The 18574-nt window shown below is 42.0% G+C and overlaps 1 protein-coding gene across 1 annotated transcript; it reads left to right on the forward strand.

Moving 5' to 3' along the window:
* Nucleotides 1-1826: 1826 nt before the first annotated feature.
* Nucleotides 1827-14947, forward strand: LOC139326978 (MAM domain-containing glycosylphosphatidylinositol anchor protein 2-like; the record flags this gene model as incomplete). Its single annotated transcript, XM_070956685.1, has 4 exons — nucleotides 1827-2156; nucleotides 12291-12584; nucleotides 14533-14670; nucleotides 14867-14947. Coding segments are annotated over 4 exons (843 nt in total), but the record flags the coding sequence as incomplete, so codon positions are not given.
* Between the last annotated feature and the right edge of the window lie 3627 nt (nucleotides 14948-18574).

The following is an 18574-nucleotide window of genomic DNA, read 5'->3' on the forward strand; positions in this document are numbered from 1 at the left end:
CATTCTAACCACTGCGCCACCGCATCTCTATAAGTTTAAGTGCTAATCACTGCGCCATCACAGTATAAAAGTTTAAGTGCTATTGCTATTTATTGAGATTGGCTATGACAGTGAGGGCTTTTTGGTGCCAAGTGCCCAAAGCACATGCGCCCCCCCAAAAAAATGCAATGTGAGCACCCCCCAAAGCACCTTGCCCCCCCACACATGTGCCCCATGCATGCGCGCATGACCCCTGCTCATGTGCCCCACCCCCACCCACCCATTTTTAGCTTCCAGGTTGATGCAGGAGGTCTTCCAGGCCCAAAATGGGCTGCGGGGGTGCAGGGTGCATGCGCAGGGGTGCTCACATTGCATTTTGGGGGTTCGTGTGTGTACACTCAGCGCCCTGTGCATGCATGCACGCATCCCCCGCATATGCCCCACTCTACACACATGCATGACATTGACCTGAAGAACAGCTGGCCAGCGGGAGGCATGCACGCATGGGTAGTGGGGCTGGGGCTGCTGTGCCTGCAGAGAAGGCTCTATGTGTCACCTGTGACACGCATGCCATAGATCATGGCATCATGGGGCTATGATAACAGAATCTTGCACGTCTGATTGTGCTGTACCTCTTCCTCCTCCTTATGCTGTTGTGAATTAGGGAGGTGTCCGTCTGAGCGTTTTATGAATATTTGCTGCTTAAGATATGCTTCATCTACTTTTGCCTTCTGCATATTTTCATCAAGGTTATTTTTCCTTGCTCTCTAAGAAAAAAACCCTCCATTGTGGAGGGGTTGGTTATCTGAGGGAGTGCCTATATCTCGTGATGTGTGGTACAAAATGACAGGATTGGCACCCTCAGGGTATCTTCAATTATACAATGTTATCTTTCCAGACTCAAGAAGCCTACTTTCTACTTTGTGATGACTGCCTTCTAAAATGAGATTCCCTCTAATATCCATTGTGATTCCTTACTCCTTGGCCCCAGTGGCATCCCAGAAAGTCTTAAAGTCTTGGTTGTTCTCTCAGGCTTTGGAGTACGGTAGATGTGGCTCCTGTCAAATTGTTTGAGGGTGTGTGTGTACACTAATTAGTCAGGGGCCATCCGTTTTTCTTCTTCATTCTTTTTTTTTATATATATATATAATTATTAAACAATTTCACATAGCCTCCCAACTCACACATAGGTCAACAATCATTGTATTGTATTTGCTGTTCTGCTTGTTTTTTTATTGTACCCATCCAGAGACAGTTGAGATTTGGACAGCGCCTAAATTGAGAAAGTAAATTGAGTTAAATTAAATTAAATTATCCTTCTGTTGTTTAACCTAGAAGGACTGTCTCATGTTTCCCTCTGTGGGAAATGTATCAGGTGTGAATCCAAAAGAAGATCTTAGTTTTTTTATCCCTATCCACAGCTGTTGAATTCAACTGTGCCTACTTTGCAATTTTCAGAAAGAAAATGTAAATTATTATGTTTCTGATGGATTTTGGAATTGATTGACTGTTCGTGTTGCTCGTATGGAGAGGGTGCTCTCTATGGAGAGGACACCAGATTTGTTACAGCTTTATTTGGATTGTTTTCTACTGCATTTCTTTTGAAATGGTTCGATTGTAATATCCATATTTTAAGATTTATTCTTGTAAACTATCTGTAGTTGGACGTAAAGTCTAACGTGTTTTGCAGGAAGAAGCAGCGTAGACTTCAAAGCATGATTCATTTGCAGAAGTGATTATTATATTCAAAACCAGTTATCTCACCAAATTGGTCATGACCTCTCATCTGTCTGCAAATAGGTCAGTGTTGCATCAAACTCATTTATATTCTGCTTTCCCCATTTTAGCCTTGAAGAAAGGACGGTTCTGGATCACGCCTGACCCATATCATAAAGACGACAACATTCAGATAGGGAGAGAGGTCAAGATCTCGTGTCAAGTGGAAGCGATTCCCTCTGAAGAGCTCATGTTCAGTTGGTTTAAAAATGGCCGACCACTGCGCAGCTCTGAAAGGATGGTGATTACTCAAACAGATCCTGATGTCTCTCCGGGAACCACCAATTTGGACATCATCGATTTGAAATTCACGGATTTTGGGACGTACACATGTGTTGCAGCTCTGAAAGGTGGTGGCATCTCAGATATCAGCATTGACGTCAACATTTCCAGCAGCACAGGTGAGGGTGTTTCTGTAACTTCCCGTAGGAATTGTAGAAATTCAGTGCCAGTTCTTTTAGGAAGACAGCAAGCTTTCTGAAAGAAAGCCAGGTCATTTTTCCCCTTGAAACCCAATGGTATGAGCAAACTGCAGCCATCAGCCCAGAGGTGAAATCTACTTACCTTCCCAACCACCTTCCCAACCAGAAGTGCACTCGCCGCGCATCACGTGCGTGCGTGGACCCTCTGTGCATGTGCAAACCCTTCTGTGCATGCACAGACAGTAAAAAACAGGTTACTTCCTGGTTAAAACCAGGAAGTAATGACGATCGGGCGGGTGGGCGGAGCTTTGCGCTGCCATCGCTACTGGTTCTCCGAACCACCGGCCGCCATCGCTATTGGTTCGTATGAACCGGTCCGAACCGGGAGCATTTCACCCTTGCATCAGCCTAATTTCAATACCCTTTCCTCTTCAAACTAGTTTTATGGAAAATGCAATCCACCTTCTTCAGTGAGAGTGAAAGAAAGAGAAATAAACTTGGTCTGTTGTGTGGATGTTTGGGTGGTTTAGGGGTGGGGAATTTTTGGTGGGTGGGAGTGCGCTTGGGGATTGTTACGTGTGTTGGACCTGGTCTTTGGGTGTTAAGTGAATTTCATTACTTAACGAAATTCACTACTTTGTATGGGTATACTGTGTATACACATACAATGACAATAAAGTTATTGTTGTTGTTGTTATAAAGTTTGGGGGGGATGGAAATCAAGTTTAGAAAAAGAGAATAGGTTGTCCTTCTCCTTCTTTATGTGTCATTAGTCATTGGCAATCTTGCAAATTATTCCCCAAAGCATAAAGACCCTGTTACACTCCCTGGTTAACCATGCAGCTGTTTTCACAATTGATTTTTTTCCCCCAGTCTCCTTAAAAATACAGGCAACTAACTGATGGAGATTTTGCATTCAAAGCACACATGCTGCCACTGTGCTGTGACCCTTCAAAATACTTCCACATTGATGTAGAAATAAGTATGAGAAACATTTGAGGATCTGAAAATAGATTTGCTCATAGGAGTGGGGGATATTGTTGCTTGGTGGTGAATTTCATTTCAGTTCTAGCAAAACCTATTCCAAAAGGCAGAACATGTGTATCTCTGTATGTGTGTGTCAAGCAAAGATTATTAAATGTCTGGCATATGATGGATGAATAATAGTGGCTTGTGTTTGTCTTGCAAGGCTGAAGCAGAGAGGGCCATTTCTTCTGTGGAGTGTTTCTCCTTCAAGAGAAAGCAACCAGTGCATTACCTTTTCTTGAAACAGATTCATTTGGAAGAGCAATTGGATGTATCAGACGAATCCATCAGATGGCTGTACCTGAAAGCTTTTCATAGCTTCTTCAGCCAGTGATAGATTATGCTACTCACTGGATTTGGTGCTCCACCATGTGTAAAGAAAAGTCAAATGAGAGAAAGAGGAAAACCAATGCATGTAGGATGTTAATACTCTCAAAACAGTTGTAGGATCACCTTGGTCATAAAACAATTGTGGATATCTCACTATGTATGTAAAATCATTACTAACTTACCAAGTCCATGATAACAATTATTTTATTGTTGTTAGTTGTGAAGTTGTGTCCGACCCATCGCGACCCCATGGACAATGTTCCTCCAGGCCTTCCTGTCCTCTACCATCTTCTCACACCTACTGCTTCAGTGACTCCATCCACCCACCTCATTCTCTGTCATCTCATTCTTCTTTTGCCCTCAATCTTTCAACCATATTTAGCTATGGATTTATATACATTATATTTTTTGTTAAATAAATTCAAAATAACTAACACAAAAAATTCATGAAATGAATTGGGCATGCAAATGTATTAATTCCGTTAAAAGCAGTCCTGCAGCCTAATTAGTTCCAATAATAAAACCTAATTTCATACCTTAAAATGATGAGCAAAATCTAACAGCGGAAGCATTGAACTTCAAGCCATGTCCAAAATTTGATGGAAAAAAAAAAAGGGTTATACATGCAACATACTAACTGTTAGGTGAGGACATACACAGATCCTGGAAGTTAGAGACATTTAAACATGCAACATGCTAACTGTTAGGTGAGCACATAAATAGATCCTGGAAATTAGAGACATCTAAACATGCAACATACTAACTGTTAGCTGAAGACATACATAAGACCCTGGAAGTTAGAGACTTGACAAGATACTGTACCCTGGAGACTGAAAGCAATGGAAGAAAAATGATATTTTTGCTGTAGATAGATAGCATTCCCAAGGAGACATCCTTTCTCCTGGGTGTCCCATTTAAGTATTGTCATTGAGCCCTTAACTGCAGGCATGTTGTGGAACTCTGAAAAATCTCTCAAAGATGAGACTCAGTGATTGCTGTAGAAGGTCACAGTCAGTCCCAAAACATCCATTTACCAGGAAATAATCTACAAATACATCCTGACACCACTCTTAACTCTGCAGGATTTTATATGTCACTTCACCTTACCTTTGTCCTTTTGCTTGGCAAACGGGCATCCTCTCAACACTCCAACTCCCCCCCCCACCCAGTTTCTATTCTTGTCTATGTGGCTCGGAGGCATTCTTCTAAATAAATATGCTACCAGAGGCAACCATTTGGCTTTGTGGAATGCCAGCTTACCTTGCATTTTTTTTTTCATTTTTGAAATCTATCATCCGTCTATCTTTTGGTTCAATGGTGTTCTGACCTAGGCTTCCTTAAAAAGCACAAAGCAGAGTCTTGGTCCCGGCAAAACCCCTTTTATTTACACAACTGTGAATTCCTTTCATTCACAGTCAGCAAGGCTTGGCAAACAATCTTTCAGAGGAATATTTATCAACACAATCCTTACCTCGCTTGGAAAGCTGCCAGATAACTAGCTTCCAAACGCAGCGTAAGGCAAAACGTGGCACAAAGTCTCTTAGAGTCATGAACAGAACTTCCCACTCTTAAAACAACCGAACGAATGAATTGTTTCCTGCAAAAGCCCACTCCCCGTTCGCTCCTCTTTTGTTTACTATGGGAGGGGCCAATCACCTCCAAGGTGTGGCTTTACTCCCAAGTCGACCCTGCTTTCTTAGTTGTTCTTATCTTCTGGCAGCTCTGTGCATGTGCACACTGGGAACAGGCTCCAGCTGTTCCTCTGCCTCGCTGCTGTTTGCTCCTTCTCTGCCTCCAACGCAGAGCCCTCATCTGAGCTTTCCCCAGCCCCCAGGACTGGCCCATGTTTCTCCCCAACTTCCTCACTGTCCGACTCTGCTGCCAGCTCTACTGGCCGCCAGCGGGCCACAACAAGTAGACTTGGAAATGTGTAATAACAGATTTACCACTTCACCCCATGCATAATCCTTCACCTAACTTTGTGCTGTCCATTTGTGCTGCCTGCCTGCCCTGCATCCTGTTTTGTGCAAAAGGGGTTCTAAAGTCACTCCTCAGCATCTCATTTAAAATACTGTTGAGTAACAGACTTGAAATCATGTGAAAATTCAGCCATCCCAAATATATAAGAATAAGCTTTTTGTTTGTCTGAATTCTTCATAGCTTTTGCATCTGAGTGTTAAAGCCGATACATCAACCCGGTTAAACAAGGTTGCTGCCCAATACTTCAACTGGATTACAGTGTTGTCAACCTTGGCAAGTTTAAGGTGTATGGACTTCAATTCCCAGAATTCTCCAGCCAGCCTAGCTTAAACTTGCCAAGTTTGAGAAACACTGAATTAGATTATTTGGAGATATATCATTTCTCTCTGCAAGCAAAATACCATTTGCCTCCATCTTGTTTTTCAAAGATGTTACTTCTAATTTGAAAATAAGTTTCCATAGTCTATCAAATATATTTTCATATTCTTTCACATTCGGTCTTTAATTTGGATAGGATAGATTAGGGTGGGTTGATCTCCTTTCAACTAACTTTTTTTTTAATCTACAAAAGAAATTTGCCAATTAAATGTCACTTTCTTATTAAACAGTGGGTCTCTGGCCCTTCTGGTAGACTGCTGTGTGTGCTCTGGGTAACTTTGACAGGGTGTGAAAGGAACAATCTTCTTCCTTTTTAGTTCAAAAGTGCTTATTACTGATTTTTTTTCCCTTAAAGTTGTGTCTGTTGTCATAATAATAAAAGTAATTTTCTAGTCTATATAATTAATGACTCAAGTCAGGGCATTTTCAAGCTGCAGGCATTCGTTTAAAAAACATCACTTTTAATATTGCCATTTATTGACTGGGAAAATGCCCTTTTTAATTGAGAAGTTTTGTTGTTGTTTTCTTCCTTTTATCTCTGGAAACAAACAGAAGGAGATGAAATCCAGGGGTTTTGCAAAACTTAGCTATGTGTCTTTTTTAGGCTTACATACATTGTATGGTAATGATGGCTGCACAACCTGACAACTGAAGCCCTGTCCCTTTTTAATACAAATGACACATATTTCTTTAAAAGGGCCCACTGTTTTGGCATTGTTGACCTCTCCCAATGGATGCTCTGGACAATTTGCCCTTTGTTATTTTACTCATGACTCCATTTGGTTATCTTGTTAATTATGATTCGTCACACAGTCAGCCAGATGTTCAGATTGGATTTAGCATTTTTATCCACCTATCAAGTCCTTCCCAAGGATCTGGAATAGGCATAGGTGGATGTTTGGTGGGGTTAAAGATATTGTTGCTGGATGTAAGCTATTCCGAATAAAGTTTTGCAACTCATCATCATCATCATATTCCTAGTATTTTTTCCCCCTTATAGATGTAGTGTCTGCATGGATAACAAACGCCATCTTGTGTAATAAAACACAGCACCCGGGTCTAACTGGGTGAGCTGCCTTTTGTGACTAACTGATGGTAATATGTTAGTGCCAATGGTGTTCAAGTGGTGCTCCAAACCACCCATCTGTATCAGAGGTGGGATTCATTTACCTTCCCTACTGGTTCACAAATGTGAGCGCGTGGGCATGGCCTTCTGCACAGGCGCAGTAGTCACACATTACATCCGGGCAGGTGGGCGGAGCCTCCCGCAGTCATCGCAACCGGTTTGCACAATCCGGAGAGAACCAGCTGAATCCCACCACTGATCTGTATTTTAGAGGAAATCTGGGTGGTGTACCATAAGGTATTAAAAGCAGAAAAACAATATACAAAATTTATAGTGGCAAGGAATATTAATAATTGACTAAAAGGAAGGGAGATCTATTATCATCAATAATCAATGGGCAACATTGTACTATAATGCAATGTCCTTCTTTGTATGGTCAATTTTGTCCAGCACATTGTTTTCAACAGTGCTCACAAGCAGCAATATTCTACCACACAATTGATAGCTGATGTTTTAATTTTAGTCAAAGAACAGGAGTTGGATAGGTTGCTGGTTTTTAGATGAACCGAATATGGCTCTTGCTGCTTTTGTTTATATATCTTTTGTGTTTATTTCTATTATGAAACTGCAGGAGTAGCACTATAGTTAAAACTATTCTTCGTGTTTCAGTGTTGTACCACAGCAAGATCTAAAAACTAACACGAACATCATAAAATCAAGGCAAGTTCTTTGATGAAGAGCATTAACGTAGTCACATTTCAAGGAGAAAAAAGAGAATAATGTCTGCATTCTTTCTGTAGTGTTATTTTACTTCAATATATTTGTTTTAATCAGTAAAGATCTCGGTAAACATTTTTTTATTTCTCAGTGTAGCAGATTGAGTAGACTGAGAAAACATATAGATTGATGGACTAGAAGAAAATACCCTATTTTTCTGGATTTGGATTATTTATATATTTCTTTATTTATTATTAATGTATTTAGTTTTAAACCACCTATCTCACTAATGCAGTGACTCTGGGTGGCTTACAATATAATAAAAAAAGTTAACAATTGCAAAAAAACCCAGTAGCAATTTCTAACATTATTAGAAGGATTTAATATTGGAATAAAAAGTTAAAAATAAAAACCAATTGATTATTAAATCTTCTCTATCCTATCAGTCAACCCCAATGTAACATCCCTGTTGGGGCCTCAAGCAAAGTAGCAGAACATAGTTTTAGACTTTTCCAGAAAGCCAGGACTGTGGGGGACAGATTTCACCTATGACTGGAGAATATTCCAGAATGTGACGGCCACAACAGAAAAGTCTCTTCTTTTTGGCACAAGAAAACAGGAAGTGGGACAGACTTCAAAAGTACGAGGAGTTTATTTCATGCCACTTCTATATACAAGAATCTGATCTACTAATGGTCAAGGCAAATTGGCCTAGATAAGAATCTACAAAATTATGGGAGGCTGGACTTAGTTCTCTTGTGGAAGTATAGCACAGCTGTCGGCAACCCGTGGCTCCTGAGCCGCATGTGGCTCTTTGACCCCTCTCCTATGGCTCCATGCCAACCTGGTTGTGTGACCTACTCTCTGCCCTGAGACACTGGCCCAACCCAACCGTGGCTGACGCCAACCTTGCTAAGGTTGACAGGGTGGGAATAGGATCCGGGAGGAGGGTACAATGGAAAGGGAGACAGGTCTGCAACTGAGGAGTGAGTACGACCCTTCTCCTCCACCTCCTGACCAGCTGTTGTGGAGATATCCTCATCAATCGAGCGGCCAGGCTTGTCCAAAGCACAGCGTAGGTGAGCGGAGTGGGCGGATTGACTGGCTGATGGGTGAACATCTTTGGCAAGGGCACTCCGGCTTTCTCTAAGTCTGATTCCCAGAGTGGGTGTGCGAGGTTCGGTGATGCCAGCCACCTTTTCCAATGAAAATCCCCCGTGTGAGATTTAAAGCCACCCAGATAACACTTTTCAATTAATGGTGCCACCGGCAATGCTCCGCTCACTTGAGGAGAGTATCCCCACTTGTGTGCACCCTCCGGGCCCCACAACAGCCAGCCAGGGGGTCGAGTGAGGAGAAAGAGGAAAAGGCTCATCTTCAGGTCAGCCGAAGGGAGGGAGAGGAAAAGGAGAGAAAAACAGAAATGAAAGGGAGGGAGGGAGGGAGGGAGAGAGAGAAAAACAAATGAGAGAGAGAAGGGGGAGAGAGAGAGGGAGAGAGATAGAGAAATAAATGAGAGAGAAGGGAAGAGGGAGAGAGAGAGAGTGAAACAAATGAGAGAAGGGAGAGAGGGAGGGAGAGGGAGAGAGAAATGAGAGAGAGGGAAAAGAGGGAAACAAATGAGAGAGAAAAGCGGGAGAGAAAGGAAAGAAGGAAAGAAGGAAGGAAGGAAGAAAAAGAGGGAGAGGGAGAGGAAAAAGAGAGAAAAACAAAAATGAGAGGGAGGAAGGGAGGGAGGGACAGAGAGAGAGACCTATTTCCCATAGAAAACACTGGGAGCCACAAAACCTGGGTCGGTGAGGCTGGAGAGTCATATAACTGGGTGGGAGTGATGTTGAGTTGGCCACGCCCACCCAGGTTTTGTGGCTCCCGGTGTTTTCTTTTCTGTGGGAAACAGGTCCAAATGGCTCTTTGAGTGTTTAAGGTTGCAGACCCCTGGTATAGCAACTCCAAACTGACGATAAATTTGATCCTGTTCTTGGGCTCAGCCTGGTCATCTCCTATGTCCAGTTGCAGGCATTGGGTTTGTTTAGGTTAGTGAAGAGAAGAACTAGGGGTGACACAATAGCACTGTTCTAATATTTGAGGGGCTGCCACAAAGAAGAGTGGGGTCAACCTATTTTCCAAAGCACCAGGAGGCAAGACAAGAAACAATGGATGGAAACTAATCAAGGAGAAAAGCAACCTAGAAATTTCCTAATGAGAGCAATTACCAGTGGAATGGCTTGCCTTCAGAAGTTGTGGGGTTTTTAAGAAGAGATTATCTGGAATGGGGTCTCCTACTTGAGCAGGGAGTAGGACTAGTAGGACTCCAATGTCCCTTCCAACTCTGTTATTCTGTAAAAAGTATTGCCCTTCTTGTGGCCTTTTGCTTTGTTCTCTTGAGTGTCTGTTTTCTGATATAGCAGAAATTATTTATTTTGTGTAATGCGCACACATGCAGACTTAGTGCTAGGAAGGGGAAACAGGCACTTTTTGTCAAAATTATAATAATTGTCAAAATTATTTGGCTACCACTGAATTACTACACCTGGGAAAAAGAGATAGCACTATTTCCTATTTTACTTCAGGCAGACAAATGTCTTAAACGGGCTCTCAGTGAAGACTGAAAGAGAGATGTGCATGCTTCAGTGTGTATTTGGGAATATTTATTTATTAAATGTATTTATTTATTCATTAAACTTATATGCCACCCATCAAGGCAACTCTGGGCAGCTTAAAATACAATAAATATTCAATATAGTGGAAAACATGAGAATGGTGTGTATGAGAGAGACCAGGTAGGTTGATCGAAAAGCCATTGCACATTGATAAAGATATGCAGAATTTATATTACCTACAGTGTTATCTGATTGATGGAAAAATGATAAAATTGACAAAAAAAATGTAAGATGGGCTCTTACTATACATCTGGGCAGGGGTGGGCTTCAAAAATTTTAGCAAGGGGTTCTCTGCCCGGTTGCTGGGTGGGCATGGCCATGGTGGGTGTGGCCTAGTCAGGCTCCTGCACCATGGGGGGGGGAGTTTTGCCCTCCCTGGATCTGGACGGTTTCCTCGAGCCTCCAGGAGGGTGAAAACGGCCTCCCCAGGCTCTGGAGGCCCTCTGGAGGCCAGAAACGGGCTCATTTCTGGCCTTCCCGAACTTCCGCTAGGCCCATTTTTCACTCATTCCCGAGCCTCCGTGTGGGATTTGGGGGTTCTCCGAACTGCACAGAATCTTAGCTAGAGGTTCTCCTGAACCCCTACAAACCCCCAGCAGCCCACCCCTGCATCTGGGGCTATTGATGCTATGGCAATCTAAAACAGGCAATCTTAGCCATTGCAATATTTGAGGAGGGCTCTGGAAAAAATATTTTTTAGGAAGCAGCTCCTGGCTGATATTTGGTTGAGTTAGAAGATAGCTAAGAAAGATGGACCTGATTAATAGTCGGCCAAAAAGAAAATTTCAAGGCTATAGGCTAGTTTGGGAAGTTAAACAACCCAAAAGAAGGGAGTGAGAGACATTTTTAAATATATTGTTGCCCCCAAAATCCAAGTGTGTATCATATGTGGTTATTGGAACCATGGCTGACTTCAGTGTGTCTTTTTCTTTACTAACAATATATTGCCAGAAAAAAATACTGATAACCATAGAATTGACATTGTGATTTCCAATGTAGTAAAATCAGAACATAACTTCAAACATACATGGATTGTTATACATTCTCAGGAATATGATTTATTTCACCAAAACTGCCAATTTAAAAAGGAGATGAGGTCAGATTAGGCCATCAATGAACCATGCACACAGAGAGTTAAGGGTATTCATGTGCTTTCCCCATAATAAAGTAAATAAATATCCCTCTTAAAAAATGATACTCAGAGAACAGGCAAGATTATGCTCTCTTCCTTGTTCCTTACATTGGGTTGTGCATAACACTATATCAAAATATATTCAGATGTGAAATCCTCTTTACTGAATACAAACCATTTTGCATCAATGAAAAAAGGCTGGGTGGTTGATTTATTTGTTTATTTTTGCTACTCACCCTCCTACAAAAAGATTAGCTATAAAATAAGGTAATCTCATAGAAGGTAATTAGATGAAGAATGGTTGCAGGAATTAGATATGTCTGGTTTAATGGAAAAAAGAACTAAGGGTGACATGATGGCAATGTTCCAATATATAAGGGGTTGCCACAAAGAAGAGGGGGTCAATCTATTCCTCAAAGCTCCTGAAAGCAGGATAAGAAGTAATGGATGGAAACTAATCAAGGAGAGAACCAAGCTGGAAAGAATGATAAATTTTCTGACAGTTAGAACAATTAATCAATGAAACGGCTTGCCTCCAGAAATTGTGGGTGCTCCATCATTGGTTGTTTTTAGAAGAGATTGGGCTGTCATTTGTCTGAAAAGGTATGGGTTCTCCTGCTTGAGCAGTGGGTTGGACTAGAAGATCTCCAAAGTCCGTTGCAACTCTGTCATTCTATTATTCTGTCATACTCTTCCAGAGATGGTTAAATTATGCCTTATAATGTCCGATTATGCATTCAAAGTCACAGAACTCTCACGTACTAACCATTTCATTTCCACTTCTTGTTTTCTTCCTTTCCTTTCCCCTTTGCGCCCATTTGAAGTTCCACCCAATCTGACTGTTCCACAAGAAAAGTCACCCTTGGTCACCAGAGAAGGAGATACCATTGAACTGCAGTGCCAGGTGACCGGGAAACCCAAGCCTATCATCCTCTGGTCCAGGGCAGACAAGGAAGTTCCCATGCCAGATGGGACAATGCAGATGGAGAGCTATGATGGGATCCTGAGGATTGTCAATGTCTCAAGGGAGATGACAGGGACCTACAGGTGTCAAACCAGTCAATACAATGGATTTAACGTCAAGCCAAGGGAAGCATTGGTACAGCTGATCGTACAGTGTAAGTCTCTATTCCCTTTTACTCCAATTTTTTTTTTCTGCAGTAACATTGAGTTTTAAAATAATGTTTTGGGGATTTCATTTTAATCAACAGATTCATATTTCCCTGTTGTGTAAGATTGTTGAGTTGTTAGTCTTCTGTGTGAAATGGGCATTTGCAACACAGTCCTCTGTGAAGCAAGTGCATACTGCAATATTTGGGTATCCATAGAGCAGGGGTGGGGGTACTACAGCCCTTTTATGTCCTGTGGACTTCAACTTCCAGAATTTTCGAACCAGCATGGCTGGCTCAGGAATTCTGGGAATTGAAGTCCACAACTCATAAAGGGGCCACAGTTCCCCACTCCTGTCATAGACAAACAATTGTCTTTGGCTAAACTGGATTTAGAGTTTTGGTTAGTTTGATCAGGGAAGAAATTGGTGTATGCTGGCATGTAAAGGGTATCCCTTATTCTTCCCTGAATGGAAAAAAAAAATATTTAATCAATTTGCTATTAAGTCATGCTGGCATTCATTGGCAGGATTCACTTGTCTTGACAAAAGTTATTGTTATGTTTAGCTAACATGTTTTCTCCAAACAATAAACTATAATATGGTTTACAATGGTAGCTAGATTTGTACAGGATGCTTAGATTTTGCCTGGTTTCCCAAAGATTCTGAAATGCAAATTATACAACTTCATTTTAATCTAATTGAACGTGCTATGTAAATCTCACCAGTAAATCACAGAGTGATTTTAAAAAAAAAAAAAGCACTAAAATGCTGTATATCAATCTTGTTTTAATGTAAACAGGTTTTATTTTTTTAATGGCAAGTTCTAGAACTGTTTTAAATGGTCTGTTCTTGGTCACAGCAAACTAACTGGTAATCTTGATAAAAGCTTAAGTATTAGCAAATGAACTAGAAACCATATAATCATATGCCTGAAGAGTTATCTGAAGTTAGGCACATTATCCTTCTATATATGAGTTTAATCTGGACTGTGAATCTAAGATGGAGATCTTCCAGCTTCCCCTCTCAAGTGAAAATTTGCCCTGACAAAATGTGCTGATGGGTCAAAACTGTTCAGTCCTAGCTTGAAACTTCATTAGAACAATTTAAAAAGACCCAGTCCCTTGGCAAACCAATGATTGATTATGGGTCATCAAATTGCTGCTGACTCAGAACAAACAAGGGACACGGTGGCTCAGTGGCTAAGATGCTGAGCTTGTTGATTGAAAGGTCGGCAGTTCAGCGGTTTGAATCCCTAGTGCTGTGTAACGGGGTGAGCTCCAGTTACTCGTCCCAGCTTCTGCCAACCTAGCAGTTTGAAAGCACATAAAAAATGCAAGTTGAAAAATAGGGACCACCTTTGGTGGGAAGGTAACAGCGTTCCGTACACCTTTGGCGTTCAGTCATGCCGGCCACATGACCACAGAGACATCTTCGGACAGCACTGCCTCTTCGGCTTTGAAACGGAGATGAGCACCGCCCCCTAGAGTTCCCTAGAGTCAGGAACAACTAGCACATATGTGCAAGGGGAACCTTCACATTTACCCTTTACAGAACAAACACATATTATAGAAATAATTTCTCCCTGTTGATCTCTCCTTAACCTGGTCGTTCAGGCTTTCCCACTGTGCATTCAGAGCCCCTGTAACTCTGAATGTAATCTTGTAATCTTGCTGCTGGCTGTGCTGTTCTCTTTCCTTCCACTGAGTTTTTCCCAGCTGAGTTTTTGCATGATGTGGCCAGAGTAGGATAATGTGAGCCTAGTCATTTATGGCTCAAACGAAAACTCTGGATTGGTTTGTTCAGTGATCCATCTGTTTGTTTTCTTGGCTATATTCTCAGGAGTTTTCTTCAACTTCAAAGTTCAAAGCCACCAATACCCTTCCCACTTTGCTTCTTCAAAGTCCAGCTTTTGCTTCCATAAAATGTTGTGGCTTGAATGATTTTGCTCTTTGTAGGTATAGAAACATCACGGTTTTGGAATTTCTTTTCCAAGCTAGCCAATGAAATATTTGTTTTTGTCTTGCTGGAAGGGTGCTTTGAAAACCTATGCCTGGAAGAAACAAAACACGAGAAAGTGGAAATTGGGGAGAAATGTAGGTAAAATAAAAGGGATAAACTATTAGAGAAAAAGGATACAGACATATGCTTTTCTCTCATGATAGTAGTAAACATTTAGAGCATAAACCAGGGCTCCAATTACTGGGAACTAGGCTGAAAAAAAAGCAAACAACTTGTTATTTCCTTCTAGGCTCCTGAGAGACCCTTAATGAGTCTTCTGATGCTCTCCAGGTGTCTTTCTCTTCAACTCCCACAGTCGAACTCCTAGCCCAGAGGTGTCAAACTCGCGACCCAGCGGGCTGGATGTGTCATGTACTGGGCCTGCCCCCCCCTTTAGTGAAGGGGGAAAAAGTCCCAATATGTCACGTGATGCTGCCATGATGACGCGAGTTTGACATCGCTGTCCTAGCCAGTGGCTGTGCTCACAAGGGATTATGGAGGTTGAAGTACAACATGTCTGACTAAGACAAGATTTGGAGAAGAATTGCCAACTTGGTCTACGTATATGCAGGGGTGGGCTGCTGGGGGTTCACAGAGGTTTGGGAGAACCTCTAGCTAAGATTCTGTGCAGTTCGGAGAACCCCCAAATCCCACTCCTGGCTGGCCCCGCCCACCCCACCCCGCTGCTTTCAGGAGTACCACGTGGCCTGTTTTGTATGCAGGTAAGTGCAGGGCACGCGCGGAGGCTCGGGGTGGGTGAAAACCAGGCCTACCAGAAGTTTGGGAAGGCCGGAAATGAACCTGCTTCTGGCCACCAGAGGGCCTCCGGAACCTGGAGAGGCCATTTTTGCCCTCCCGGAGGCTCAAGGAAAGCCTCCGGAGCCTGGGGAGGGCAAAAACACCCCCACACACACACCGTGGTGCAGGAGGCCGACTAGGTCACGTCCACCATGGCCACGCCCACCCAGCAACCGGGCAGAGAACCCCTTGCTAAAAATTTTGAAGCCCACCCCTGCGTATATGTGTTGAGTTCATACAAGACATTAGACCTAGGTTAACCAAATGCAGTGGTTGTGTTCATATAAGATGTGCCCAGCCAATGAAATTAGGACATTATTATGGATAATATGCTTCTCATATGTTCAGATATCAACTGGCTTCCCACAATGGGTTTTACCATGGATTTCCAAATGCTGTCTGCAAATAGTCCTGATTCCAGAAAGTTTTTTTTTCTCCAAATTATGCTTTTTAGTGTGCAATTAGGCCACAGATATCTTGAATGTTACAGTTCTCCATCCTTCACCTAAAGCCCTTTCAGAGAAAGAATATAGTGAAAAGATTTCAAGCCTTCATCAAACAACTGACACACACACACATATATATGGCCCCATCTTACAAAAAGGGGGGTTGTGTCCCTACTTTGTTTCTCTTTGAATTAGCATACGGCCTCAATTCTTCCATAGCTAAGGACAAGGACTCGGTATTCTTTAAGAGCCTTGAAATAGAACGTGTAAAAATAATTTAGAACTGTTGTCTTAGAGTGCCTCAAAGGGAAGGTTGGTCTGAACTTTTGCTTGCTTCCTTAGATAGCTTATTCAATAAAAAAAAAAGAAAAAGAAAGAGCCATTTTCTCTCCTTCTCCATTAAAATGGTTATTTAGGCAGTTATTTTGCTGCTTGCAAGAGAGGAGACGCTGACTCCAGTAAGGCTTTGCTAAGGGTTCTTGAGGTCTCTGCTAAAAGCTTAGCCCAAGGTAACATAAACTGGACTTCAATTTGATTTAGGTATGTGAAATATGGGTAAAGCACTGTATGTACATGTAAATATTGTTTATGTGTTCCGGTGGCTTTTTTGACAGCTTTTATAAAATGCCACAATGATTCCAATCCAACTAATATTGCAAGGAAAATCATTTAGGATTGTGATGGCGAACCTATAGCACACGTGCCATAGGTGACACACAGAGCCCTCTCTGCGGGCACACAAGCCATCACCCCAGCTCACCTCTGCCGTGCATGTGCATGCGCCTCCTGCTGGTTTTCGAGTCTCTGCCGTGCATGTGCGGGGGTTGCGTGTGCATGCATGGAGGGGCACATGTGGTCACACTCACATGTGGGGGGGCACATGCAGGGGGTCACGCACGCACGCATGCACGGAGGCAGGGCACGCAGGGGGATCACAGGTGTTTATGGCACTTGGCTAACCCGAAAAGGTTAGCCATCACTGATTTAGGAGCTTATGCATCCGTTTCTGTTGTTGTTTCTCTTGCTGCTTAGAAATACTTTTAAAAATGGCTTTGTTGCCAAAGCATCAGCGGTAGTAAGCATTATACAATCTGGTTGACCTTATCCCCAAAAGAGTATGAAAATTTCTATTTTCTTTGTTTTTGACAGGTAAAGGCATATTTAAATTCAGTCCAGGCTTATTTCCAATGAAAGCTAGGCTATGTAGAGCACCTTATTAAGATTCTTTCTTTCTTTCTTTCTTTCTTTCTTTCTTTCTTTCTTTCTCTTTCTTTCTTTCTTTCTTTCTTTCTTTCTTTCTTTCTTTCTTTCTTTCTTTCTTTCTTCTCTCTCTCTCTCTCTCTCTCTCTCTCTCTCTCTCTCTCTCTCTCTCTCTTTCTTCCTTCCTTCCTTCCTTTTTCTTTCTCTCTCTCTCTCTCTCTCTCTCTCTCTCTCTCTCTCTCTCTCTCTCTCTCTCTCTTTAAAAAGGAAGCAATTAAATCAATTTCCATCTGCAATAATGCTGTCATAAGGTATGGATAGAATACAGGTAGTCCTTGACTTACAAAAGTTTGTTTAGTGACTGTTCAAAGTTACAATGGCACTGAAAAATGTGACTTATGACCATTTTTCAACATTACGACCTTTGCAGCATCCCCGTGAACACATGATCCGAATTCATATGCTTGGTAACTGGTTCATACTTCATGATCGTTGCTGTGTCCAAGGTCATGCGATCCCCTTTTGTGACCTAGTGACCAGCAAAGTCAATGGGGAAGCCAGATTCCCTTAACAACCATATTACTAACTTAACAAATGCAATGATTAACTTTACAATTGTGGCAAGAAAAGTCATAAAATGGGGCAAACTCACTTAAACAAATGTTTCACTTAGCAACATCAATTTGGGGCTCAATTGTGGTTGTAACTTGAAGACTAACTGCGGTGGTGATATTCAGCCGGTTTGGACTAGTTCGAAGGAACCGGTAGCGGCGACTGCGGGTGGGGCCGCCCCCCCCCCCGCCCCAGTGTAATACCATCCTATTTAGCCACGTTTTCAAGGTCGGGCGCCTGCACAGAAGATACACGCATGAGCAAAGTGCATGTGTGGAAGGCCGGGCACATGCACAGAATGTGTTCGCGGGGTGAACTGGTGATAAAAAATATATGAAACCTACGTCTGACTACCTGTATATCATAGAATTTTACAATGGGTTTCTTAAAGTGTGGGGAAGGAGTATATGGTTCATGGTTATTATTTTGTAAAAAAAGAGAGGTAAACTAAAACCATTTTAAATGTCAATCAAAGCATATATCTACCTTGCAAATAAAGCCCATTGCTTTGGAGTATATATCCATAGAATCACTCACTGAGACTAAAAAGAGATAATGGATATTTTTTTTAAAAAAAAAAGAAAATAATTAATGATTCCAACATTTTGTACAGGTAGGTTTGTTTTTTATGATTCCTGCAAGCCAAGAAGAAACAAAATTAGATCTACTGGGAATCATGATGGGAACCTTTCCGTCCTCCCCCAACATAAATCAAATGTGAGCAGGAGTCATTCTAAAAAAAAATATCAAAAGGTGTCCAGTCATTCTCAATGACTGGATATCGATCCATTGCTCAGCTTCCTGGAGTCCCGGGGACCCTTATTTCATTTACAAAGTCACCCCTTTTTATAGATAGATAGATAGATTTAGCCAGGTTCTTCCTACGTAGACCAAGATTTTTATGCAGCCCTAGTTCAGTGAAATCCCAATCCACTAGTTTCTA

This window comes from Pituophis catenifer, unplaced genomic scaffold, assembly GCF_029215685.1.
Source record: "Pituophis catenifer annectens isolate HBS135680 unplaced genomic scaffold, rPitCat1.0.hap2 SCAF_453, whole genome shotgun sequence".
NCBI lineage: Eukaryota > Metazoa > Chordata > Lepidosauria > Squamata > Colubridae > Pituophis > Pituophis catenifer.